This window comes from Physella acuta, unplaced genomic scaffold (genome assembly GCF_028476545.2).
Source record: "Physella acuta isolate Inbredline_101_S28 unplaced genomic scaffold, ASM2847654v3 ptg001754l, whole genome shotgun sequence".
NCBI lineage: Eukaryota > Metazoa > Mollusca > Gastropoda > Physidae > Physella > Physella acuta.
Window position 1 is genome coordinate 26,828 of NW_026733264.1, and position 27,545 is coordinate 54,372.

The 27,545-nt window shown below is 39.0% G+C and overlaps 1 protein-coding gene across 4 annotated transcripts in view; it reads left to right on the forward strand.

Moving 5' to 3' along the window:
- The first annotated feature begins 578 nt into the window (after nt 1–578).
- Nucleotides 579–27,545, forward strand: part of LOC131930297 (adhesion G protein-coupled receptor A3) — a 37,776-nt gene continuing 10,809 nt past the window's right edge. For 2 of the 4 annotated variants that reach the window (XM_059286715.1, XM_059286714.1), the window contains exons 1-19: nt 579–896; nt 2,134–2,205; nt 2,857–2,928; nt 4,226–4,303; nt 4,767–4,844; nt 5,049–5,221; nt 11,486–11,608; nt 14,097–14,209; nt 14,803–14,995; nt 15,207–15,328; nt 15,504–15,562; nt 15,988–16,163; nt 16,446–16,575; nt 17,109–17,278; nt 17,534–17,750; nt 21,499–21,661; nt 22,735–22,899; nt 24,709–24,867; nt 25,985–26,149. In XM_059286715.1, coding sequence (XP_059142698.1) covers nt 640–896; nt 2,134–2,205; nt 2,857–2,928; nt 4,226–4,303; nt 4,767–4,844; nt 5,049–5,221; nt 11,486–11,608; nt 14,097–14,209; nt 14,803–14,995; nt 15,207–15,328; nt 15,504–15,562; nt 15,988–16,163; nt 16,446–16,575; nt 17,109–17,278; nt 17,534–17,750; nt 21,499–21,661; nt 22,735–22,899; nt 24,709–24,867; nt 25,985–26,149 — 2,685 coding nt within the window. In that variant the 5' untranslated portion in view covers nt 579–639. The remainder of the gene's footprint in view (nt 897–2,133; nt 2,206–2,856; nt 2,929–4,225; nt 4,304–4,766; nt 4,845–5,048; nt 5,222–11,485; nt 11,609–14,096; nt 14,210–14,802; nt 14,996–15,206; nt 15,329–15,503; nt 15,563–15,987; nt 16,164–16,445; nt 16,576–17,108; nt 17,279–17,533; nt 17,751–21,498; nt 21,662–22,734; nt 22,900–24,708; nt 24,868–25,984; nt 26,150–27,545) is intronic. The other 2 variants (XM_059286716.1, XM_059286717.1) reach the window with 2 other exon arrangements.

Here is a 27,545-nt window from a genome sequence, read left to right on the forward strand (position 1 = left end):
ACCCCCACCAAGTCACCTGACACCCCCACCAAGTCACCTGACACCCCCACCAAGTCACCTGACACCCCCACCAAGTCACCTGACACCCCCACCAAGTCACCTGACACCCCCACCAAGTCACCTGACACCCCCACCAAGTCACCTGACACCCCCACCAAGTCACCTGACACCCCCACCAAGTCACCTGACACCCCCACCAAGTCACCTGACACCCCCACCAAGTCACCTGACACCCCCACCAAGTCACCTGACACCCCCACCAAGTCACCTGACACCCCCACCAAGTCACCTGACACCCCCACCAAGTCACCTGACACCCCCACCAAGTCACCTGACACCCCCACCAAGTCACCTGACACCCCCACTAAGTCACCTGACACCCCCACCAAGTCACCTGACACCCCCACCAAGTCACCTGACACCCCCACCAAGTCACCTGACACCCCCACCAAGTCACCTGACACCCCCACCAAGTCACCTGACACCCCCACCAAGTCACCTGACACCCCCACCAAGTCACCTGACACCCCCACCAAGTCACCTGACACCCCCACCAAGTCATCTGACACCCCCACCAAGTCATCTGACACCCCCACCAAGTCACCTGACACCCCCACCAAGTCACCTGACACCCGCAACATGACGTGTACTGGACACACTGGCTCCGTCCGCCATCTTGCTCTGCTCATTATGCTGCTGGCCGCCTGCCGGCCGCTGGATGCCGTCTCGGACAACCGTAGCGTCAAAGCCTCCAGGAGCAGACTAGCCTGTGACCTGAGTTCCGGCACCCCGCGACCCCAGGAGTGTCATTGTTCAAACGATGAGGTCACGTGTAGCGGTCTGCCCACCCCTCTCCTGAGGGTACCGTCTAACCTCGGCAGCTGGGTACGAACCCTGTAAGTTTATTTTGTTATCTCTCACACACAAAAAGAGAAACATGGGAGAACAGCTATGGGTCTGTTTGACAGGGAAGAATGTATGATTATAATGTGTCTCATTTTTGTCTACATATTATCCATGCTGCCTATAATATTTATAATATTATTCTCCTTTGATCTCAAATTTACATAAGCATGGCAAGATAAACTGACGCTGTAAATTACATGTCTGAGGTAATTAAGAGAAAAAATGGATCTCTTACATATTTAAGCGACCAAAGCTTTTATTTTAGAAAGCAAGTTTGTTTTATTTTCTAATATTTAGCGTATTTGAAAGCTTGTTGTTTTTATTAATAAACTGTTTTTTAAATTTTAAAAAATATATGGCAAACGATACATTTATAGTTACATTTTAAAAAATTAAAGCCGTTTGGGAACTATCGATTACATTTATTTATATAAGCCGTTTGGGAACTATCGATTACATTTATTTATATAAGCCGTTCGGGAACTATCGATTACATTTATTTATATAAGCCGTTCGGGAACTATCGATTACATTTATTTATATAAGCCGTTCGGGAACTATCGATTAGATTTATTTATATATTTTGTGTTGAAAAGCCATTAGAATTATTTCAGTAATTCAAAAACGTTAAAAAAACACCCTCAACCCCTCCGTGTAGTCAAACGGAATGGCCAGGGAGAGTAAAACAACGAAAGTCAGAACAATTGTTTTCCATGATAAAATACACAATACTGGTCCATGATGTATAGCGAAGTAGCTCATTTATATTAGATAATATAACATTTATATTAGATAATATAACATTTATATTAGATAATATAACATCCCCTATCACCACAGTACCCTGTCTCCACTAACCCAAATTAAAAATAAAAGTGTTCGCTAAATTACTACTATATCACTAGTAATGATTTGTTTGAATATTATCTAGCCTTAGTAAAACCGGTTATTTTGCACTTATTCTAAACTGTTATAAAATATTCAATTTTGGTTGAAAAATAAAATTTGCTTTCTGGCAACAACCATTCGTAACCAGTGGAACCAGCTTTTCAAGCCTAATACGTTTTATTCGCTCCGGAACTGTGGGCGTTATTCGTCAACTCGCTGCTTTCATGGACATGTATTCCAAGTTTTATCACACTTCACATCTTTTCATCGGATACGTCCACAGAGCCTATCGAACCCTTCATTTCTCACACTGACTCAATCGATGCCACTGATTTTCAGAGACCTATCCAGCAACAAGCTCACATTTATTGATGCCAATAATTTTGTGGCCATGGAATCGCTCCAAAAATTGTAAGTAAAATAGAAATGGTTGATAACGTTTTCAGACATTCAATATCAACTATAACTTAGACATCTAAATGACAACTGTATCTTTCACAGATATGTAAATAACATCTTCCATAGTTATCTAAATGTAACTATATCTTACACAGACATTTAAATGACATCTAAATGACAACTATATCTTCCACATATAACTAAATGACTACTATATCTTCCACAGATATCTAAATGACAACTATATTTTCCATAGATATCTAAATGACAACTATATATTCCAAAGACATATAAATGACATCTAAATGACAACTGTATCTTTCACAGATATGTAAATAACATCTTCCATAGTTATCTAAATGTAACTATATCTTACACAGACATTTAAATGACATCTAAATGACAACTATATCTTCCACATATAACTAAATGACTACTATATCTTCCACAGATATCTAAATGACAACTATATTTTCCATAGATATCTAAATGACAACCATATCTTCCACAGACATATAAATGACATCTAAATAACAACTATATATTCCAAAGACATATAAATGAAATGTAAATGACAACTATATCTTCCAAAGACATAGAAATGACATTTAATGACAACTATATCTACTACAGATATTTAAATGACAACTATATCTTCCACAGATATCTAAATGACAATCACATTTTCCAGATTCACCCCGCAGCGTTCAGAAACCTTTACCGGCTGCAGGAGTTGTAAGTTTGAATCACACAGCTCTCCAGCTCAATCACACAAGTTCTCGAACTAAATCACACAATCTCTAAGACAACTCAATCACACAAGTTCTCTAACTAAATCACACAATCTCTAAGACAACTCAATCACACAAGTTCTCTAACTAAATCACACAATCTCTAAGACAACTCAATCAAACAGCAAACTAAAACAATCAATCATGCATCTCACTAACAGCTCACTCACACAACTTTCTGACAGCACACTCACACATCTCACTAACAGCTCACTCACACAACTTTCTGACAGCACACTCACACATCTCACTAACAGCTCACTCACACAACTTTCTGACAGCACACTCACACATCTCACTAACAGCTCACTCACACAACTTTCTGACAGCACACTCACACAACTCACTAACAGCACACTCACACATCTCACTAACAGCTCACTCACACAACTTTCTGACAGCTCACTCACACATCTCACTAACAGCTCACTCACACAACTTTCTGACAGCACAATGTATTTTACAAACTCTGTAAATCTTGGTGAGTGGCTGGGGTGGTAAGGTTAGGGTTAGAGTTAGGTTTGGTGTAGGTTTAGGTTTAGGATTAGGGTTGGCATTAGAGTTAGGGTTGAGTTTAGGTTTAGGGTTGGTATTAGAGTTAGGATTAGGGTTGGGGTTCGGTTAGTGTTGGAATTATAGTTAATGTTATATTTGGTGATAGGCTTAGGTTTAGCGTTAGTGGTTTCAGTTTTGACGCGTTTCCTAATCAGGATTTGATTCAAACTCTCCACATCCGTTAATTTGCGATGAAAATAATATCTTCCTCTAAAATGGAATACACATTCCAAGATATTTATTTTTAGAATGTGGGTGGAGCCAGTTACTGGCTTGTGTTTACAGATCTTTTGACTCCTGGCTCGCAGAATATGGTCAAATATTCATTATGTATCACTAAAGTTAACTTTATTCATACCAAGTACACTTATTGTTAACTAATGTTAACTTGATTTATACCAAGTACAATATATTGTTAACTAATGTTAACTTGATTTATACCAAGTACAATATATTGTTTACTAATGTTAACTTGATTTATACCAAGTACAATATATTGTTTACTAATGTTAACTTGATTCATACCAAGTACACTTATTGTTTACTAATATTAACTTGATTTATACCAAGTACACCTATTGTTTACTAATATTAACTTGATTTATACCAAGTACACTTATTGTTTACTAATATTAACTTGATTTATACCAAGTACACAATATTGTTTACTAATGGATCGTCTCCAGAAATTTAACTGGAAATCTGCTGATGCGTATGGGACTCAACAATTTTAACATTCAACATTTGTCATCCCTGAAGATTGTGTAAGTCGTGTAATAGAACAAGATTGTGTAAGTTGTGTAATTGTAATTGTTGTGTAATTGAGTAAGTTGTGTAATCGTGTAAGTTGTGTAATTTGTGTAATTGTGTAAGACGTGTAATTGTGTAAGTTGTTTAATAGTGTAAGTTGTGTAAGCAGTGTAATTGTTTAAGTTGTATAATTGTTTAATTGTGTAAGTTGTGTAAGCAGTGTAATTGTTTAAGTTGTATAATTGTGTAAGTTGTGTGATTGTGTAAGTTGTGTAATTATGTAAGTTGTGTAATTGTGTAAGTTGTATACGTTGTGCACTTAGTTGTGTAATAGAACTATATGGCCAAGTCCTTATATAAGGAAGACATAGACGAAAACTTGACATGTCATGCATAAAATGACAAGAGCCTCATGAAAAGGCATATGACATGACCAACATGACATGAATGTCAATAATGTTTACAATACTTTTTCAGAGATTTGAGCAACAACCAAATCAGTTTCATCAACAAGTTCACATTTCTTACAGCTGTCTCCACTTTTCATCTAGATGTGTAAGTCAATTTTTTTTTCCCCAACAGCCTGTTATCATTTCTAAACAAGGGACTATGTGCACTGTATACTTACAGCTTTTATTTATATCCAATTTGTTTATAGAATCTTTAGAAATCTGTAGAATCTAACGGTTTAGCATATCGCTTTCAATGGGACTAAACACAATCAAGAGGATTTCTAAAATACTGCGATTTTTTTTCCAGAGATTTCCGGAACAATCCAGTTGAGTGCAACTGTGACGTGCTGGCCATAAGGAACTGGCGGTCCAACATGTCTGCCAGGTTCAAGGTCAGCCTTAGGAATCTGCTGTGTGCAAACGATGAGCAGCACAGGTCATATGACCAAGTGGCAAGGCGCGTGTTCGGGTCGTGTACAGGTCAGTGTCATGTCAGTGTCGTCATGTCAGTGTCATGTCAGTGTCATGTCAGTGTCGTCGTGTCAGTGTTATGTCAGTGTCGTCATGTCAGTGTCATGTCAGTGTCGTCATGTCAGTGTCATATCAGTGTCATATCAGTGTCATGTCAGTGTCATGTCAGTGTCATGTCAGTGTCATGTCAGCGTCATGTCAGTGTCATGGCAGTGTCATGGCAGTGTCATGGCAGTGTCATGGCAGTGTCATGGCAGTGTCATGGCAGTGTCATGTCATGTCAGTGTCATGGCAGTGTCATGGCAGTGTCATGGCAGTGTCATGTCATGTCAGTGTCATGGCAGTGTCATGGCAGTGTCATGACAGTGTCATGTCAGTGTGATGTCAGTGTCATGGCAGTGTCATGGCAGTGTCATGTCATGTTAGTGTCATGGCAGTGTCATGTCATGTTAGTGTCATGGCAGTGTCATGGCAGAGTCATGTCATGTCAGTGTCATGGCAGTGTCATGGCAGTGTCATGACAGTGTCATGGCAGTGTCATGTCACGTCAGTGTCATGGCAGTGTCATGTCATGACATTGTCATGGCAGTGTCATTGCAGTGTCATGGCAGTGTCATGGCAGTGTCATGTCAAGTCAGTGTCGTGTCAGTGTCGTCATGTCAGTGTCATGTCAGTGTCGTCAAGTCTGTCTCGTTATGTCAGTCTTGTCATGTCAGTGTCGTGTCAGTGTCATGTCAGTCTCGTCATGTCAGTGTCGTGTCAGTGTCATGTCAGTGTCGTCATGTCAGTGTCGTCATGTCAGTGTCGTCATGTCAGTGTCATGTCAGTGTCATGTCAGTCTCGTCATGTCAGTGTCGTGTCAGTGTCATGTCAGTGTCGTCATGTCAGTGTCGTCATGTCAGTGTCGTCATGTCAGTGTCATGTCAGTGTCATGTCGGTGTCATGTCAGTGTCATGTCAGTGCCATGTCAGTGTCATGTCAGTGTCGTCATGTCAGTGTCGTCATGTCAGTGTCGTCATGTCAGTGTCATGTCAGTGCCATGTCAGTGTCATGTCAGTGTCATGTAAGTGTCGTCATGTCAGTGTCATGTCAGTGTCATGTCAGTGTCATGTCAGTGTCGTCATGTCAGTGTAGTCATGTCAGTGTCGTCATGTTAGTGTCATGTCAGTGTCATGTCTGTGTCGTCGTGTCATTGTCATATGCATGCTTATTAAACTTCTACATTTGCTTGCTTAATTAACTTCTACATTTGCGAACTAATTAAACTATATTTGCATGGTGATTTAACGACTACATTTGCATGCTAATTAAATATCTGCACTAAACTCAGAACTTCTGATATTAACTCATTAAATTAACTAATTAAATGATAGCTAACAGTCATGTCTTGGGCACACTAGCAGGCTAGTCAGGTAGCACACAAGCAGGCTCCATGTCTGTCTGAAAGTTCCATGTGTCGCTGTCACATGATACACTAGGCTGATAGAATTTTCTTCAGTAGCAGAACTAGAAAAAATAAGGCCCCCACGCAAAGTAAAAATTTAGCCGTCGGTACCCATTACACTTGAATTATAGGCCTATATATCTTTAATATTTAAACATGTTTGAGAAAAATATTTTATAAAATAGTTATTGGTCAAAACGCAATTTGCTCTACTACACGTTGTACAATATTAGTGACAAAACAAATAAATAACCAAATAGCTAAAAATCCCACACATTTAAAATAACATAGACTAACAATACCTATTAGAAAAACCAATTCCCAAAACCCGGCTGTTCAACAGTATCTATATATATAATTCTCTTCTGGGAGCCGCTAGAAAACAAGCTGCAAACGCGCCTAGAAAACAAGCTGTAAACGCGATCCCTACCTCCCCACCCCTACATGATCTTAGTGAGCTGTGTTCACTCTAAATGTTTACAAGCAGAGCCAACGATTTTAAACGTAAGGGGGGAAGGAAGGGGGGGGGGGGGGTTATGGTCCTTAACGAGCTACTTATAGTATTTTTTTAAAGAAATATTTTCAGTGGCAGCGTTGGTACTGTCGAATTCACAAATTATGAATTACTGAGAAAAGTAGAAAATAAAGCAACTAAATAGCGGCGTATGTTATGCCGCGGGCCGGCTCGTTCATTTTATTTTAAAAATTTGTATTACTTATGGCCGAGAAAATTGTATACATTTCATAGCGTACGTCTCGATAATCTTGATCTTAATCAAATTTGAATGAAATAATTCATTCTTTGATATTCTAAAATTGGAAGATGTCGTCATTAGTTTTGTGTTCTTTCCGTTGTTTAAACAAGCGGCATGTGACGTCATTGATTATTGCGTTCTAGTCAAACTATAAACACGTTTTCTCTTGCATAGTAAAAATGTTTTTCTACATTCGAATATTGTGTTATTTTTATTTAATTTTTCTTAAAATAAAATTTAGATTATACATTTAAAACATCCAACTTATTACTTTAAAAAAAAAAGTCCGTATCTTTAAATTCTCCATATATCGCTGAACATACTGATCGTATATCCTCAAAAATGTTGCGGACAGAGAGAGAGAGAGAGAGAGAGAGAGAGAGAGAGAGAGAGAGAGAAGTGCGCACATGTGCTTTTATATATTAGGATATATATATATATATATATATATATATATATATATATATATATATATATATATATATATATATATATATATATATATATATATATACTAGCTGCATACCCGTGCTCCGCCACGGTAAATCTATTTTAAATGCACCAACTTAGGAACAGAACAAAACTTAACACAAACAAAAACACAAACTCAACTCAACACAAACACAAACACAAAAGAAAACACAAACGAAAACACAAACACAAAAGAAAAAACTCACGCAAATAAAAACACAAATGAAAACACAAACACAACGCAAACATAAATGCAAAAAAAAACACAAACGAAAACACAAACACAACATTTATAACTTAAGCACAACTTAAATGCAAACATAAACGCATAGTGCTCACAGTGTAGCCCGTGGCGCGCTACGCACTCTGGCGGACGCGCCGGATTCAATTAGGTGAACGAATATTTAAAAAACCCTGCTTGTCCGTAAATCTAAAGATAGTAACAATAATTAGTAAACAGTTCGTTCAGTGTATAAAATAAATAAAAGATTGCCTTTTAGCAATCCATGCTAATTATAATATTCTAATAATAATGTCCTCTTAAACATCCGCATAATTTGCATTCACATTTTGCTAATTATATTATTTCAACAATAATTCCTTCTTCGAGGTCTGCAGATTTTGCATTCACATTTATTTTATTAGCGTGAGTTGAATTTATTTTTTAAATTACCTCCCTTGGAAAATTACAAAACAGTTTAATTCATTAGTTTTTCGACCCTATTATTATCAAAATGTATCCACTTTTTCTAGGAATCTAACCAAAAATAATGTTTGACATTGATCCGTTTGATATGTATTAGCAATGTGCGTGTAGGCTATTTAATATTTTCTTTACGTTATGCAAAAGAGTAAAAACAGTGGCAAATTTAAAATAAATTTAAGTCGTTATATAAACAAACCCATCTCTATTACTTATAATAAGACGCCTCGATGCAAGTAAAAAGCACGACATGTGATGAGTTTACTATTTTTGTTCCAAAATCTATAGTGATGACGGTCTGACACACTACCAGCCCGCTAATATTATAGATAGCCTATACATGGGTGACTGTCTCCCTATATTTTAAACTACACCATTTCCTAATTTATTTTGTACTTTTAACCTTTTTCATTGCTAAGGATATCCATCGTAAATGGGTTCAAACTCATTTTTGGCCTAAAAAACAATAGAGTTTCAAAAATGTCTTTGTCTCATTTATGCCCGACAAATATTGTGAAAAGTGTAACTTTGTATATGGCAAGTCTGTCAAAAGAATATGAACCACGGAATCTTGATATGAATAACGGTTTCCCGTCTTTGTTCATTCTTATGTTTTGTTCGCTTTTTTTGCATTTTTATTTTTAATTTTGAATACATTATTTTTACAGCTATGTCGTTATATAGTAGGCCTTATTTTAATAATAATTAATAGAAGAAATAGTGTAACGGACACCTATCTACCAGCCAGATAGATGGTGAACGCTCCCGGATTCTTTCTTGGGGTTATATGCAAATGACCTAAAGCCTAAATGAATGAACTCTAACTCAACAACTCACTAGGGCTCGATTTCGAGGTCTAGGGAAAACTAGTGAAACTATTGAAGTTAACAACTCATTCAATCTGCATACAACCTTTAATAAGTGAACAAAGTTGTGGCAGAACACTAGGTTAAACAAGATAAAATATTTAGTTTAGAAATAACAAAACCCAACTTACAAAGCGTAAGAATAAATACTATCACAGATTCTAACACTTTATAAAAATAGCCACAGGTCACATAACACTGCTATAGCATCAAGAATCACTTGGCCACAAGTAATATAATACTAGGATACTTAAACAACTTAATAATACATAGCACACTCAGGACTTAAGCTCTCTCACGTTCAACTGGCCAAAATGGACTGCCTGGTCAAAATGGACTGCCTGGTCAAAAATGGACTGCCTCGAGATACCTGTGGGCGATCTATTTATAGACTTGGGTAATAGGGAAGGTCCCCTTCAACTCATAAGACCATTGGTTGGTGTGGTCATCTGGTCTGAAACAATCAATCATCTCTCGATGGAATATTACTGAGTCTAAGACTCTCTTAGTAAGACAGCGGAAAAAAACCGGTGGTTGCACCACAAACCATATATGGTATTATAACAATGTCAAACTAAAAATAAAACATTACTAGACCTAAGTAGGTCACAATAGCCTATTAATTTGCTTAATACAAAACTATTAAAATGAGCTTCATGAGCACCCCTATTAAAACATTTAAAGAACAGAGGTAAGTCATGGATGTGGTTTGAAGGTATGCCTATCTTTGACACTACAGCTCATGTAGTTGCTTCTTTCTGCTTAACATTTTTAGCGCAATTACCTTACAGGAATTGCGATTATTAACTCGTCATTTCTGGATGGATGGATGGATGTGTGTCCGCAATGGATGGATGTGTGTCCGCAGCTTTAAGTCGTATCTCCTCCTCAACGAAGCAATATCGAGGACTAGTTCCAAAAGCAAATATGTTAAGCAATTTCCGAGGATGATTGTGGGCCAAAAAAAAATTCCCGGAATTCCTTCCTGGATTTCCCGGAAAAGCCGAAAAACCTCGAAAAAATGGTGTTTTTGGCCCATATCTCGGCAACCAGACCACTTAGCGACTTGAAACATTTACCAATCGATTCCTGCCATAATTTAGAACAATATTGCCGAAGAAAGTTTTCAAAAATATCCTTTCGTTCGGTCACAACAGTTTTTTTTAAATTACATTATACATAATACATTACAGTACTATATAGCAAAATCGGCAGTGGAAGGCGAAGGAGGACGAGGGTAAATCATATGACCTGGCTGGCTTAGCAGCGAGCCGCAAGCGAAGGAGGAGGAGCTAGTTTAAAAAGAAACTTGATCACTATCTATTTTTAGACTATTATTTGAACATAAGGAAATTGCGCTTAAATTGTCACTAGACTTTTTATTAACTTGTTTTTATAACAGTAGAACAATCACTGATGTAGTAGACATGTATTTAATACAAAACCGCTAGTCTATTAAGGTGTAAAAAAACATTAGTTTGTTATACATTTTTTAGCTGAGACCCCTAAATGGACTGCGGGGTCTGGCAGTATAGTAGTTCCACTCCTGATTTTGTTCAAACTTCATACCATTTTGTGACACATGTTCAAACTTGATACCATTTTGTGACACATGTTCAAACTTGATACCATTTTGTGACACATGTTCAAACTTGACACCATTTTGTGACACATGTTCAAACTTGACACCATTTTGTGACACATGTTCAAACTTGACACCATTTTGTGACACATGTTCAAACTTGATACCATTTTGTGACACATGTTCAAACTGGATACCATTTTGTGACACATGTTCAAACTTGATACCATTTTGTGACACATGTTCAAACTGGATACCATTTTGTGACACATGTTCAAACTTGATACCATTTTGTGACACATGTTCAAACTGGATACCATTTTGTGACACATGTTCAAACTTGATACCATTTTGTGACACATGTTCAAACTGGATACCATTTTGTGACACATGTTCAAACTTGATACCATTTTGTGACACATGTTCAAACTTGACACCATTTTGTGACACAGCTTTTGAACGCGTGAGACGACGTGACACAGCTGTTGACCGCGTGAGACGACATGACGCATCTGCCACAGGCCACGACTACACCAACGCCAACGTTGCTGAACAGGTGGAGACCCAGAACTACGGTAAATCTAGCCACCCCCACCCCGACATCCCCACCCCGACATCCCCACCCCGGCATTCCCTATCTTCAACTCTTCATTAAACCTGATTTTTGTATTTGGTTCAAACAGCAGGACTATATGCTATTTCTAGATGTCCAATTTGCCCCCCCCCCCCCCCCCCCACCCTTGTGTATTGTGTGAAAACCTTTAACCTACGGTAATTGTCCTGGTGCTGTTTGACCTTCCAGTTCTACCCGTGACCTACCCGTGACCTTGTGCCGCGAGAAAACACGAAGCACCAAACCACACACTACCGCCGTTCACCTCCCCTCAATATTTAAAAAAAAAATCAGGCAAAAAATGTGCTAGTGTATTCAACAGTTTCCCAAAGCTACATGGAGAGCGTAATGTGTAAATGACACAAAGAGTGTGTAGTAATGCTTACATCACAGACATACATTGATTTATATACACAGCGAGAGATGAATGGATGTTAGTTTTTTTTCCATCAGTTTTATGCGGAGATAATGGCTTCTAATTACAAATCTTTATAATATTTATTTTTATAAAAAGTATGAATAAAATATTCGCAATAGCAAAAAATCAAACGGCAAAAAGAAAAAATAACATAATAACGCAAAGGCAGAATAAATAAATTTGGAAAATTAAAGATATTTAAATAAATAGGTACAAACAAGACAAATTTCATAAAATATATTTAAAATATAAAAAAGTAAACGCTTATTACTTATTATTTGTGTTTGCGTTTATATTTGAATTTGTATTGTTTTGCATTTGTGTTTGCCTTTGTGTTTGCGTTTTTGTTTATGTTTATGTTTGTTTTTGTGTTTTGTTTTGGTTTTGGTTCTAGTTGGTTGTGGTTAGGTTTAAGTTTAGAATTAGATTTAGAATTATATTTGGTTTTCTCAAACGCCGATATTTGCATTCAGACATTTAATTGCAGTAGCCTATATCCTATACTTGGGCAATGAGGGGTGTCTCAATAAACGTCATGGTCCTTTACAGAGACCAGGGTCTGTCCGGCTAGTTTAACTATATCTATATAATAATTCTCTACTTGGAGACGCTAGAAAACAAGCTGTAAGCGCGCTCCCTGCCACCCCACCCCTATATGGTCTGGTGAGCTGTGGTTCACGCTAAATGTTTACAATTTTAGAGCCGGGTTTAGTGACGGCTATTAGGGGCAGATAATTTAGTTTGAAACGATTTTAAACTTAGGGGAGGTAACTAAGAGGAGGCTGCTTTCACGGGGGGGGGGGGGGGGGGGGTGTAGGGTAGAGGTTGGGGTTGGCGGAAAGGAGAGTGGGGATAGTATCGTTCTTAACGACTTACTGATAGTGTTTTAAAGCAAATATTTTCAGTGACAGCAGTGGTACTGTCGAATTCACAAATTATGAATTACTGAAAAGTAGAAAATAAAACAACTAAATAGCGACGTATGGTCGGCTCGTTTATATTGATGCACATTGTATGCTTAATACGTGTCAAATTTACACAAATTGATTTAGTAGAAGTATGTCAAATTTCGTTCGCAAGCTTCGACCCACGCTAAACGAAAGCCTGCTCAAAGTTTTCAACGAAATATTTCTAGCAAGTGAAGATTAATTAAAACCTCTGTTTGAATTTGCTTGCTTTTTCGGAAATATTATTTTAATATTGACTTACTTCACTGTCACAGCCCTTTTGTATGACTGGGTTCACGATATAAACTAAAAGGAAATACCAACCACATTACTGGAGATTTCACAATTTTATTAATATTAGATCTACATATTCAGAATGATATTCAGCAGCTACACTACTCAACAAACACGACTTTCAATTTCGTCATCTTTCTTGTTCTCCCGCCTTCTACCTCTCGCTTCCTTTCCTTTCGCGCATGCGCCCACACACACTATATTTTATATTTTATCTCGCCTTTTTAATACACACACTCGCAACATACATTCATATACATTTAACTGTTATATTCACATTTCATACAAACGACTTTATTAATAATTGCTTTTGCTCTCGTTTTAACATTTGCTTCAAGTTGGCAACAATACACCGCTACTAACTTGAACTTGAAATTGTTGTCTATCATGATGTTTTGTTGTATTTAAATGATTCATTGTTAATTTTTGCCTGATAACATATGCGTACTTTTATCTTTTAAAACAACATTCCCTAGTCAAATGTGTACTTTTATCTTTTAAAACAATATTCCCTAGTCAAATGTGTACTAGCTGTTGTAGATGTTCCAGTTGATGTGTACTTTTATCTTTTAAAACAATATTCCCTAGTCAAATGTGTACTAGCTGTTGTAGATGTTCCAGTTGATGTGTACTTTTATCTTTTAAAACAACATTCCCTAGTCAAATGTGTACTAGCTGTTGTAGATGTTCCAGTTGATGTGTACTTTTATCTTTTAAAACAATATTCCCTAGTCAAATGTGTACTAGCTGTTGTAGATGTTCCAGTTGATGTCGTTCTCTTGTCTTGACAGCCAATGACGTGAATGTCTTCAGTCAGGAGAGACTCACGTGTGGAGCATGCAGGAACGTGAGCACAAATTTCGCCTGCAAACAGTCTGGTCACGTGCTGTGTACATCTAATCAGGTGAGTGACGCAACGATCTTGTGGGTGACGTCACGGTCAAGTCGGTGACGTCACGGGCAGAAATAACGTGACCTATAGCTTTACTTTTTGTACCTAACTATATCCCAGCAGTATCCTTGCTACACTATCAAAGAGAAAATATCATAGCTGCCCTATGTGGTGATGTAATGTGTATGAAAGGTGAATACGTGGAACGGATCACTGAGTGTGTGTATGTAGCATGTAGTGAGACGTGAGACCGGGTGTGTTGACGTGTATGTTGTTGTACTGAGTGAACGAGGGTACAAGGGAAGCGACTGGTCGGGTGACAGTGGCTGTGTTGTGAGCGGGAGAAAGGTGGTGTGTAGGAATGAATGCGGAGGACAGTTGAAAGTTGGAGTGAAAGCAGACAGGTTGATGTGGGACTGGGTGGCGCGTTTTGAAGAGAAATAAAGGAGACTGTGATACCTAGCCTCAATCGTGTTGGTTGTGAATTCTTTGAGATCCTGACACCCTCACACCCTATTCCACAGTACCTGTCCTACACGATCAAAGAGAAAATATCATAGCTGCCCTATTGTACAAAACCCGCTCCCATCTCCTCTTGTTTGCAGACGATGTGCTACACGCAGCTGTCCTGGGACCAACAGGTCAAGGTCATGTCCATCTCTGGCGGGTGCCAGACGTTTGAGAGCTGCCTGGTGATGGAGGCCACAAATGCTGAGCACTGCAGCGTGGGTCACTCGCTCAACGTCCAGTGCCACTTTTGTTGTCGCGGTCCCACATGCTCAAGCGATACAATCGGAGGTAACTGCAGCACCACGTACATGAAGGATTCTCCTACCACACATACATGTTTCTTTTATCCTTACGTGTAGGTAACTACTAGCCATACTTGAAGGTAACCCCTACCCTCTCCCATGAAGGTAACTTGTTCCCTCTCCCATGAAGGTAACTTGTTCCCTCTCCCATGAAGGTAACTCCTACCCTCTCCCATGAAGGTAACTTCTTCCCTCAGGTAGGACCAGAGATGACGAGTTTCTTGTGACCTTCATCAAGCAAGACTCCCCGCTCCAGCCCGCCCTGACAGTCAAAGACTCGGACACTTTTCGTCTAGAGCAGGCCCGATATGCGGCAGCTGTAAGAATTTTTCTTTCTAAAACTTTTGGTTCATGCTAATGTTTCGGATTCGATTTCCAGATGAAATCAATGTCAACCCTCTCTGATTTGATTTCCAGATGAATTCAATGTCAACCCTCTCTGATTCGATTTCCAGATGAATTCAATGTCAAACTCTCTCTGATTCGATCCACAGGTGAAGTCTCTGTTGACCGACGTGAGTGGAGGACTGGACGTGTTTACACTGCGATACGAGTGAGTCACCACAGTGGAGGTTTTGTTTGATTTGTCCGCGAAACGTTAATCGACAGCATTGATACATGACAAGCTATCACGCTCTGGTTGACTAGCGAATCTTCACGTTTGTTTAAGCTAATAAGAACTGCAAATGCTTGACATCTTGTCTTTTATTATATGTCAGATGTGATCTAAAAAGTTTCAAGATTTTAAAAAAATCAAATTGGCGGTCGCTTAAGACATGTCAGATACTGGTTAGCGCTTTAAGTATTGTAAGTGTATGGATGGATGTCTACTTCCTGTTGCCGGTGTACGGTTAGAAATGTTTTATTTTGTGTATGAATTCCATGTAAAGGTGTTCCGCATTTTTAGTGCATAATTTTCTCTAGAGGTACTTTTATGTTTTACAATTACCAGACGAGACACTCATTTTTCTTCCTCAGCAATATTTCAACAAACAGTTATCGTGTAGTCCTTGAACTTCGAGTGACCTCTCTCAGCATTTTCTCCCGAGAAGACATTGAGCACGCCATACAGCTTGGCATCGCTTCCAACAGGAGCCTCGCTTTTTACAAGCAGGAAAATATCGACTCAAACTCAGTCTACTTGTCTAGTGCAGGTCAGTCCTGTTCTACAGTGTATATGTGTCTGACAAGTTCCCCACCGTGTCTGACAAGTTCCCCACCGTGTCTGACAAGTTCCCCACCGTGTCTGACAAGCTCCCCACCGTGTCTGACAAGTTCCCCACCGTGTCTGACAAGTTCCCCACCGTGTCTGACAAGTTCCCCACCGTGTCTGACAAGTTCCCCACCGTGTCTGACAAGTTCCCCACCGTGTCTGACAAGTTCCCCACCGTGTCTGACAAGTTCCCCACCGTGTCTGACAAGCTTGTAGTTTGTAGTTTCAGATCTGAAAACGTGCCCCCAGTCAACGAGCAGCTCCGGCCAGTGGTCGCTGCACTGGGAAGAGGCTATGGCTGGAGAGACCAAATACAATTCCGTGGGGGACAAAAACTGTTTCTCTAGGCATTGGTAGGCAGATCGGCTACACGAGTCACAGACACATCGTGCAACAGACACACTAGAACACACAGACACATATTTTCTATATATAGACACACCATACAACACACAGACACACCATATAACACAAGGATACACCGTATAGTACAAATACACACCATCAAAGACATATACACAACACCGCACAGACTTCACACCACACACACTTCGCACCACACCACACAAACCACACAGCCACATAACATCTCATTTGTGTTTATGACATCACTGTTCATTGAAGGCTTCTGACTTCACATGATATTTGTCATCACATGATATTTGTCATCACATGATATTTGTCATCACATGATATTTGTCATCACATGATATTTGACATAATATGACATTTGACATCACATGATATTTGTCATCACATGATATTTGTCATCACATGACATTTGACGTAATATGACATTTGACATCATGCGACAGTTGATACCCTCTGATATTTGATACAGCATGACCTTTGACGTTTGACCTTTGACCTCTTATTATATCTACAGTCTCCTGGTTGATGGAGTGACGAAATGGGGTCAAGTTGTTTCTGTTGAATGTCAGGTGATGTCAACAACTTCTCACACGTCAGCACCTGTCACATCAGTGTCACCAGTGGCTGTCACATCCCCACTTGACATGGCAACATCCCCACTTGACATGGCAACATCTGTCAAAAGTTTGTTGAAATTATTTTATCAATGTGAACTTGCTGATTGTACAAATGGCATACACATCTTGACCAACTGACTTTATCGACCAACTGCCCTAACTGACCAAATGCCCTAACTGACCAACTGACCAAACGTGCGTATTGACCTAATTGACCAACTGCCCTAATTGACCAACTAACCTAACGGACCTATTGACCTAATTGACCAACTGACCTAACGGACCTATTGACCTAATTGACTAACTGACCTGTCTATTGAAGGTCTTTCCATTGACCTCCTGAATGACATCACGGCCACAGAGAACTTCTCCCCGGCTGTTCTGCACGGCTTCATCCTGCGACTGGAGGAGCTGAGCACAGAGTCGAGTCTGGCAGTGGCTGACGTACCGGACACCGTCATGACCTGCATCTCTCGCTTGCTGGACATCAGCCACCAGCTGCTGCAGACGTCGGAGCGTGAGTTCTCCACCTCCCACAGGTAAATCATCACGTGACATGCACAGCACCGAAGCTTAAAGACCATCTCGTAGATAGAAAAGAGCAGTAGCATTTACAATGTTAGTGAAAACAAAATATAATAACATACCGGTTGTAGGTGGGCTATATGTCACAGATACATGTTAGAACGTAGCTGTCACAGATACATGTTAGAACGTAGCTGTCACAGATACATGTTAGAACGTAGCTGTCATAGATACATGTTAGAACGTAGCTGTCACAGATACATGTTAGAACGTAGCTGTCACAGATACATGTTAGAACGTAGCTGTCACAGATACATGTTAGAACGTAGCTGTCACAGGTACATGTTAGAACGTAGCTGTCACAGATACATGTTAGAACGTAGCTGTCACAGATACATGTTAGAACGTAGCTGTCACAGATACATGTTAGAACGTAGTTGTCACAGATACATGTTAGAACGTAGCTGTCACAGATACACGCAGCTGTCACAGATACATGTTAGAACGTAGCTGTCACAGATACATGTTAGAACGTAGCTGTCACAGATACATGTTAGAACGTAGCTGTCACAGGTACATGTTAGAACGTAGCTGTCGCAGATACATGTTAGAACGTAGCTGTCGCAGATACATGTTAGAACGTAGCTGTCACAGATACATGTTAGAACGTAGCTGTCACAGATACATGTTAGAACGTAGCTGTCACAGATACCTGTTAGAACGTAGCTGTCACAGATACATGTTAGAACGTAGCTGTCACAGATACACGTAGCTGTCACAGATACATGTTAGAACGTAGCTGTCACAGATACATGTTAGAACGTAGCTGTCACAGGTACATGTTAGAACGTAGCTGTCACAGATACATGTTAGAACGTAGCTGTCACAGATACATGTTAGAACGTAGCTGTCACAGATACATGTTAGAACGTAGCTGTCACAGATACACGTAGCTGTCACAGATACATGTTAGAACGTAGCTGTCACAGATACACGTAGCTGTCACAGATACATGTTAGAACGTAGCTGTCACAGATACCTGTTAGAACGTAGCTGTCACGGATACATGTTAGAACGTAGCTGTGACAGATACATGTTAGAACGTAGCTGTCACAGGTACATGTTAGAACGTAGCTGTCACAGATACACGTAGCTGTCACAGATACATGTTAGAACGTAGCTGTCACAGATACACGTAGCTGTCACAGATACCTGTTAGAACGTAGCTGTCACAGATACATGTTAGAACGTAGCTGTCACAGATACATGTTAGAACGTAGCTGTCACAGGTACATGTTAGAACGTAGCTGTCACAGATACACGTAGCTGTCACAGTTACATGTTAGAACGTAGCTGTCGCAGATACACGTAGCTGTCACAGATACATGTTAGAACGTAGCTGTCACAGATACATGTTAGAACGTAGCTGTCACAGGTACCTGTTAGAACGTAGCTGTCACAGATACACGTAGCTGTCACAGATACATTTTAGAACGTAGCTGTCACAGATACATGTTAGAACGTAGCTGTCACAGATACATGTTAGAACTTAGCTGTCACAAATACATGTTAGAACGTAGCTGTCACAGATACATGTTAGAACGTAGCTGTCGCAGATACATGTTAGAACGTAGCTGTCACAGATACATGTTAGAACGTAGTTGTCGCAGATACACGTAGCTGTCATAGATACATGTTAGAACGTAGCTGTCACAGATACATGTTAGAACGTAGCTGTCACAGGTACCTGTTAGAACGTAGCTGTCACAGATACATGTTAGAATGTAGCTGTCACAGATACATGTTAGAATGTAGCTGTCACAGATACATGTTAGAACGTAGCTGTCACAGATACATGTTAGAACGTAGTTGTCGCAGATACACGTAGCTGTCACAGATACATGTTAGAACGTAGCTGTCACAGATACATGTTAGAACGTAGCTGTCACAGATACACGTAGCTGTCACAGATACATGTTAGAACGTAGCTGTCACAGATACACGTAGCTGTCACAGATACATGTTAGAACGTAGCTGTCACAGATACCTGTTAGAACGTAGCTGTCACGGATACATGTTAGAACGTAGCTGTGACAGATACATGTTAGAACGTAGCTGTCACAGGTACATGTTAGAACGTAGCTGTCACAGATACACGTAGCTGTCACAGATACATGTTAGAACGTAGCTGTCACAGATACACGTAGCTGTCACAGATACCTGTTAGAACGTAGCTGTCACAGATACATGTTAGAACGTAGCTGTCACAGATACATGTTAGAACGTAGCTGTCACAGGTACATGTTAGAACGTAGCTGTCACAGATACACGTAGCTGTCACAGTTACATGTTAGAACGTAGCTGTCGCAGATACACGTAGCTGTCACAGATACATGTTAGAACGTAGCTGTCACAGATACATGTTAGAACGTAGCTGTCACAGGTACCTGTTAGAACGTAGCTGTCACAGATACACGTAGCTGTCACAGATACATTTTAGAACGTAGCTGTCACAGATACATGTTAGAACGTAGCTGTCACAGATACATGTTAGAACTTAGCTGTCACAAATACATGTTAGAACGTAGCTGTCACAGATACATGTTAGAACGTAGCTGTCGCAGATACATGTTAGAACGTAGCTGTCACAGATACATGTTAGAACGTAGCTGTCACAGATACATGTTAGAACGTAGTTGTCGCAGATACACGTAGCTGTCACAGATACATGTTAGAACGTAGCTGTCACAGATACATGTTAGAACGTAGCTGTCACAGATACACGTAGCTGTCACAGATACATGTTAGAACGTAGCTGTCACAGATACATGTTAGAACGTAGCTGTCACAGATACATGTTAGAACGTAGCTGTCACAGATACTTGTTAGACCATAGTTGTCACAGATACATGTTAGAACGTAGCTGTCACAGATACATGTTAGAACGTAGTTGTCACAGATACATGTTAGAACGTAGCTGTCACAGATACACGTAGCTGTCACAGATACATGTTAGAACGTAGCTGTCACAGATAATGTTATAACGTAGCTGTCACAGATACATGTTAGAACGTAGCTGTCACAGATACATGTTAGAACGTAGCTGTCACAGATACATGTTAGAACGTAGTTGTCACAGATACATGTTACAACGTAGCTGTCACAGATACATGTTAGAACGTAGCTGTCACAGATACACGTAGCTGTCACAGATACATGTTAGAACGTAGCTGTCACAGATACATGTTAGAACGTAGTTGTCACAGATACATGTTAGATACCCTTCACGTCAAGGACATTCGTGAGTCAACCGCCCAGATGTTAAGGGAGCCACTGGTTACACTACCGCACTGGTGCAACTCCTGGTTTAGTCATTGAATGTAGTGGCCCAACGTGTCAGTAGTGTAGAATGCCCTTTTTGAAACGAACTTAGGCGCCATAGTACTCGTGTATAGTCACTCGACCAACAGATAGCCGTTGACGAGCTACGGACACCAAATTAGACCCTGCCCTTCCGATATATCTAATTTACCCCCCCCCCCCCCCCCCCGAAACCTTCCCAGGAGAATTCTGAACAACTTCCTTAACTGTTATGGCGATCGGATGAAAGGTGTAATAATGTATACACATCGACAAAAATACATGAAGACAGAAAAGTTATATATATATATATATATATATATATATATATATATATATATATATATATATATATATATATATATATATATATATATATATATATATACTTTGACCTTGCAGGCTGCTTGCTGTGATTGAACACTTGCCAGAAAGAGCACCGTTGACTGCAGGCAGGCTGCACCTCGTCAAGTCAAACCTGGCTGTGGCAGGTATAGCCCTACACGCAGGTGAGACCAGGAATCTGCAAATGTCGCTTGGACAGTCAGGCTCCTGGGATGAACAGGTGAAACTCAGTTGCATTCCTCTCAGTTACCTCCCTCTCTATGTCTCATTGCCCTCGTTTGTATCAGTGTTTCTTCCAGACTTTTTTTCTCCGGGGGGGGGGGGGGGCACTTGAAATTTTCGGGGGGAGGGGGGGGGGAACGGTAGACTTTCTTCGGGGGGGGGGGGGGGCGGACATTGTTAAAAGTATATATTTTCTATATCAATTATATAAATTTCATTTCGTTCGGGGGGGGGCGGTAAAAATTTTTCGGGGGGCTTCGAAGAGATGCCTGGAAGAAACTCTGTTTTGTATCACATTGTATCTCCCCGCTTGTATATTTGCATACTTCCACCACGTATACTTCTGTGTAAGTCAAGATAGCGTTAGACTACTCTAATGACAGCCTGGTATCTGTGTAGGTCCAGATAGCGTTAGACTACTCTAATGACAGCCTGGTATCTGTGTAGGTCCAGATAGCGTTAGACTACTCTAATGACAGCCTGGTATCTGTGTAGGTCCAGATAGCGTTAGACTACTCTAATGACAGCCTGGTATCTGTGTAGGTCCAGATAGCGTTAGACTACTCTAATGACAGCCTGGTATCTGTGTAGGTCCAGATAGCGTTAGACTACTCTAATGACAGCCTGGTATCTGTGTAGGTCCAGATAGCGTTAGACTACTCTAATGACAGCCTGGTATCTGTGTAGGTCCAGATAGCGTTAGACTACTCTAATGACAGCCTGGTATCTGTGTAGGTCCAGATAGCGTTAGACTACTCTAATGACAGCCTGGTATCTGTGTAGGTCCAGATAGCGTTAGACTACTCTAATGACAGCCAGGTATCTGTGTAGGTCCAGATAGCGTTAGACTACTCTAATGACAGCCTGGTATCTGTGTAGGTCCAGATAGCGTTAGACTACTCTAATGACAGCCTGGTATCTGTGTAGGTCCAGATAGCGTTAGACTACTCTAATGACAGCCTGGTATCTGTGTAGGTCCAGATAGCGTTAGACTGCTCTAATGACAGCCTGGTATCTGTGTAGGTCCAGATAGCGTTAGACTACTCTAATGACAGCCTGGTATCTGTGTAGGTCCAGATAGCGTTAGACTACTCTAATGACAGCCAGCAGTGGACAGACCAGCAATCTTCTGTGGTCATCCCAACTGAGGCAGTGGTCAGCTCACTAAGCCCTGACCAGAAGGCCCAACTCTCACGAGTGACGTATGTTGTCCATCAGACAGACAAACTCTTCTCAGTAAGAATTCTATTTTCTCTTATTTGTTCTTTTTCTACCATTTTGAAAGGTGTGAAATTTGATAACGATCAGAATATTTTCTCAAAAAGTAACCAGTGTTTGCAAAACTCTGTTAACGTCATTTACAAATGTAAAAACTATCCAAAAACATTTACAAATGTAAAAACTATCCAAAGACATTTACAAATCTAAAAACTATCCAAAGACATTTACAAATGTAAAAACTATCCAAAGACATTTACAAATGTAAAAACTATCCAAAGACATTTACAAATGTAAAAACTATCCAAAGATATTTACAAATGTAAAAACTATCCAAAGACATTTACAAATGTAAAAACTATCCAAAGACATTTACAAAAGTAAAAACTATCCAAAGACATTTACAAATGTAAAAACTATCCAAAGACATTTACAAAAGTAAAAACTATCCAAAGACATTTACAAATGCAAAAACTATCCAAAGACATTATTTACAAATGTAAAAACTATCCAAAGACATTTACAAATGTAAAAACTATCCAAAAACATTTACAAATGTAAAAACTATCCAAAGACATTTACAAATGTAAAAACTATCCAAAGACATTTACAAATGTAAAAACTATCCAAAGACATTTACAAATGTAAAAACTATCCAAAGACATTTACAAATGTAAAAACTATCCAAAGACATTATTTACAAATGTAAAAACTATCCAAAGACATTATTTACAAATGTAAAAACTATCCAAAGACATTTACAAATATAAAAACTATCCAAAAACATTTACAAATGTAAAAACTATCCAAAGACATTTACAAATGTAAAAACTATCCAAAGACATTTACAAATGTAAAAACTATCCAAAGACATTTACAAATGTAAAAACTATCCAAAGACATTTACAAATGTAAAAACTATCCAAAGACATTTACAAATGTAAAAACTATCCGAAGACATTTACAAATGTAAAAACTATCCAAAGACATTTACAAAAGTAAAAACTATCCAAAGACATTTACAAATGTAAAAACTATCCAAAGACATTTACAAATGTAAAAACTATCCAAAGACATTTACAAATATAAAAACTATCCAAAGACATTTACAAATGTAAAAACTATCCAAAGACATTTACAAATGTAAAAACTATCCAAAGACATTTACAAATGTAAAACCAAACCAAAGACATTTACAAATGTAAAAACTATCCAAAGACATTTACAAAAGTAAAAACTATCCAAAGACATTTACAAATGTAAAAACTATCCAAAGACATTTACAAAAGTAAAAACTATCCAAAGACATTTACAAATGTAAAAACTATCCAAAGACATTTACAAAAGTAAAAACTATCCAAAGACATTTACAAATGTAAAAACTATCCAAAGACATTTACAAATGTAAAAACTATCCAAAGACATTTACAAATGTAAAGACTATCCAAAGACATTTACAAATATAAAAACTATCCAAAGACATTTACAAATGTAAAAACTATCCAAAGACATTTACAAATGTAAAAACTATCCAAAGACATTTACAAATGTAAAACCAAACCAAAGACATTTACAAATGTAAAAACTATCCAAAGACATTTACAAAAGTAAAAACTATCCAAAGACATTTACAAATGTAAAAACTATCCAAAGACATTTACAAAAGTAAAAACTATCCAAAGACATTTACAAATGTAAAAACTATCCAAAGACATTTACAAAAGTAAAAACTATCCAAAGACATTTACAAAAGTAAAAACTATCCAAATACATTTACAAATGTAAAAACTATCCAAAGACATTTACAAATGTAAAAACTATCCAAAGACGCTAGAGACAGCCATTGAGACGCCCAGCGAGTCTGGCAGCAACAGGACCATGGTCAACCTACAGGTCAACAGCTACGTCATCTCAGCCAGCATCCTGCACGTGCACATCTCAGATCTCCAGGAGACCGTCAACATCACCTTCAGACACGTACACACGGTGAGTACAGTTAGGCACACGTCGTTAGGCACACGTTGTTAGGCACACGTCATGTGGTTCATGTGTGTATGTAAAATCTCTTAATCTATCACGCATTATTTCTATCTCATCATCTAATTCTCTCATTACTTTTCCATGAGCTAGTCTGGGTTGTTCTGTTTCTTCGTCTCATGCTTCTTTTGCTTCTTCTATGTCTCTTTCAAGTCGATTGGTTGCCCAGGCTATCTGCTTCTTCATCGTCTTAATGCCTTGCGCCCTCGCTAGTGCTAGATATTCTTCAAAACTTGACATTTTGATCTGTTATATTTATGACATAAAATGTAAAGTCATATAATATTAGTTAAAAATATGTATGTGTTAATTAATTTAACAATGCCCTTTCTTGGTTTCTGGCTTGTCAGTTGATATCAGACATCTTATAATCCATGAAAAGTTCAAAGTACATATATACGTCCAAAAATAGTAACGTTCACTTTGTTAATAAATTCCAAATAGTTAAAGAATGTTTCAAAATAGTTCCAGTAGCCTTTTTCAGAGTAGAAATTTGTCCAGTTTTAGATAAGACAGCTTTAGTAACAGTTTAGGAACAGTTATAAATAATAAACTTGATCTGCTAATCCACAGTAGAAAAAACACTAATACTTGATCTGCTAATCCAGATAGAAAACACATTTGTAGGTGTAACAATAACCTGTTACAGACGATATATATATATATATATATATATATATATATATATATATATATATATATATATGAGCGAATAATAATCGGGATCCTCATGCTGCTGCCTACTCAGCCCCTGAACCCCCCACCCCTAATTAAGCAACTGTTTAAGGAAAAATCCGGTCTTTAATAATCTTAAGCTAATCCAAATGTGTAACTTATTCATTTAATTCTTTGACTTCGTAAAATCTTAAGCTAATCCAAAGGTGTAATTTATTCATTTAAATCTTTAACCTCGTAAAATCTTAAGCTAATCCAAAGGTGTAACTTATTCATTTAAATCTTTGACCTTGTAAAATCTTAAACTAATCTTAAGATGATCTTTGATCTTGTGAAATCTTTAACTAATCTTAAGATGATCTTTGATCTTGTGAAATCTTTAACTTACCAGAATGCGTCGCTTCCGCGGTGTGTTTACTGGAGACAGTCAACCAATGGGAGCCTCAGAAACTGGTCACGTGATGGCTGGTCACGTGACGGCTGTGACGTGTTACTGGCAACAGAGACAGTGACCACGTGTGGCTGTAACCACTTAACCAATTTCGCTCTTCTCATGGTACGACTTTTTTTTTTTACATTGGGGAGAAAACTCAGGCAAATCACGTGACGGTCTAGTGTATGAAACCTCAGGCAAATCACGTGACGGTCTAGTGTATGAAACCTCAGGCAAATCACGTGACGGTCTAGTGTATGTAACCTCAGGCAAATCACGTTTTAGACGGTCTAGTGTATGTAACCTCAGACAAATCACGTTTTAGACGGTCTAGTGTATGTGACCTCAGGCAAATCACGTTTTAGACGGTCTAGTGTATGGAACCTCAGGCAAATCACGTGACGGTCTAGTGTATGAAACCTCAGGCAAATCACGTGACGGTCTAGTGTATGTAACCTCAGGCAAATCACGTTTTAGACGGTCTAGTGTATGTAACCTCAGACAAATCACGTTTTAGACGGTCTAGTGTATGTGACCTCAGGCAAATCACGTTTTAGACGGTCTAGTGTATGTGACCTCAGGCAAATCACGTTTTAGACGGTCTAGTGTATGTGACCTCAGGCAAATCACGTTTTAGACGGTCTAGTGTATGAAACCTCAGGCAAATCACGTTTTAGACGGTCTAGTGTATGAAACCTCAGGCAAATCACGTTTTAGACGGTCTAGTGTATGTAACCTCAGGCAAATCACGTTTTAGACGGTCTAGTGTATGTGACCTCAGGCAAATCACGTGACGGTCTAGTGTATGTAACCTCAGGCAAATCACGTTTTAGACGGTCTAGTGTATGTGACCTCAGGCAAATCACGTTTTAGACGGTCTAGTGTATGTGATGTGCTCTAAAGGTCGGCTACTTGTCCAGAATGTTAGTGTAAGACATGATGGTCTAGTGTATGTGATGTGTTCTAAAGGTCAACTTAGTTACTTACTTACTTAATCCTCATCACTTCCTGTGGAGTATAGGGCAACAACAAATCTCCGCCATTCCACCCTGTCCTGGGCGAGCCACTTTAGTTCATGCAAGGTTTTGCCAGTAGCCTGTACTTCTTCTTCCATCTCCCTCCTCCATTTTCCCAGTGGTCTTCCTCTACTTCTCTTTCCGGGTCAACTACTTGTCCAGAATGTTAGTGTAAGACATGATGGTCTAGTGTATGTGATGTGCTCTAAAGGTCAACTACTTGCCCAGAATGTTAGTGTAAGACATGATGGTCTAGTGTATGTGATGTGCTCTAAAGGTCAACTACTTGTCTAGGATGTTAGGGTTAGGGTAAGACATGAAGGTCTAGTGTATGTGATGTGCTCTAAAGGTCAACTACTTGTCTAGGATGTTAAGGTAAGACATGATGGTCTAGTGTATGTGATGTGCTCTAAAGGTCAACTACTTGTCTAGGATGTTAGGGTAAGACATGATGGTCTAGTGTATGTGATGTGCTCTAAAGGTCAACTACTTGCCCAGAATGT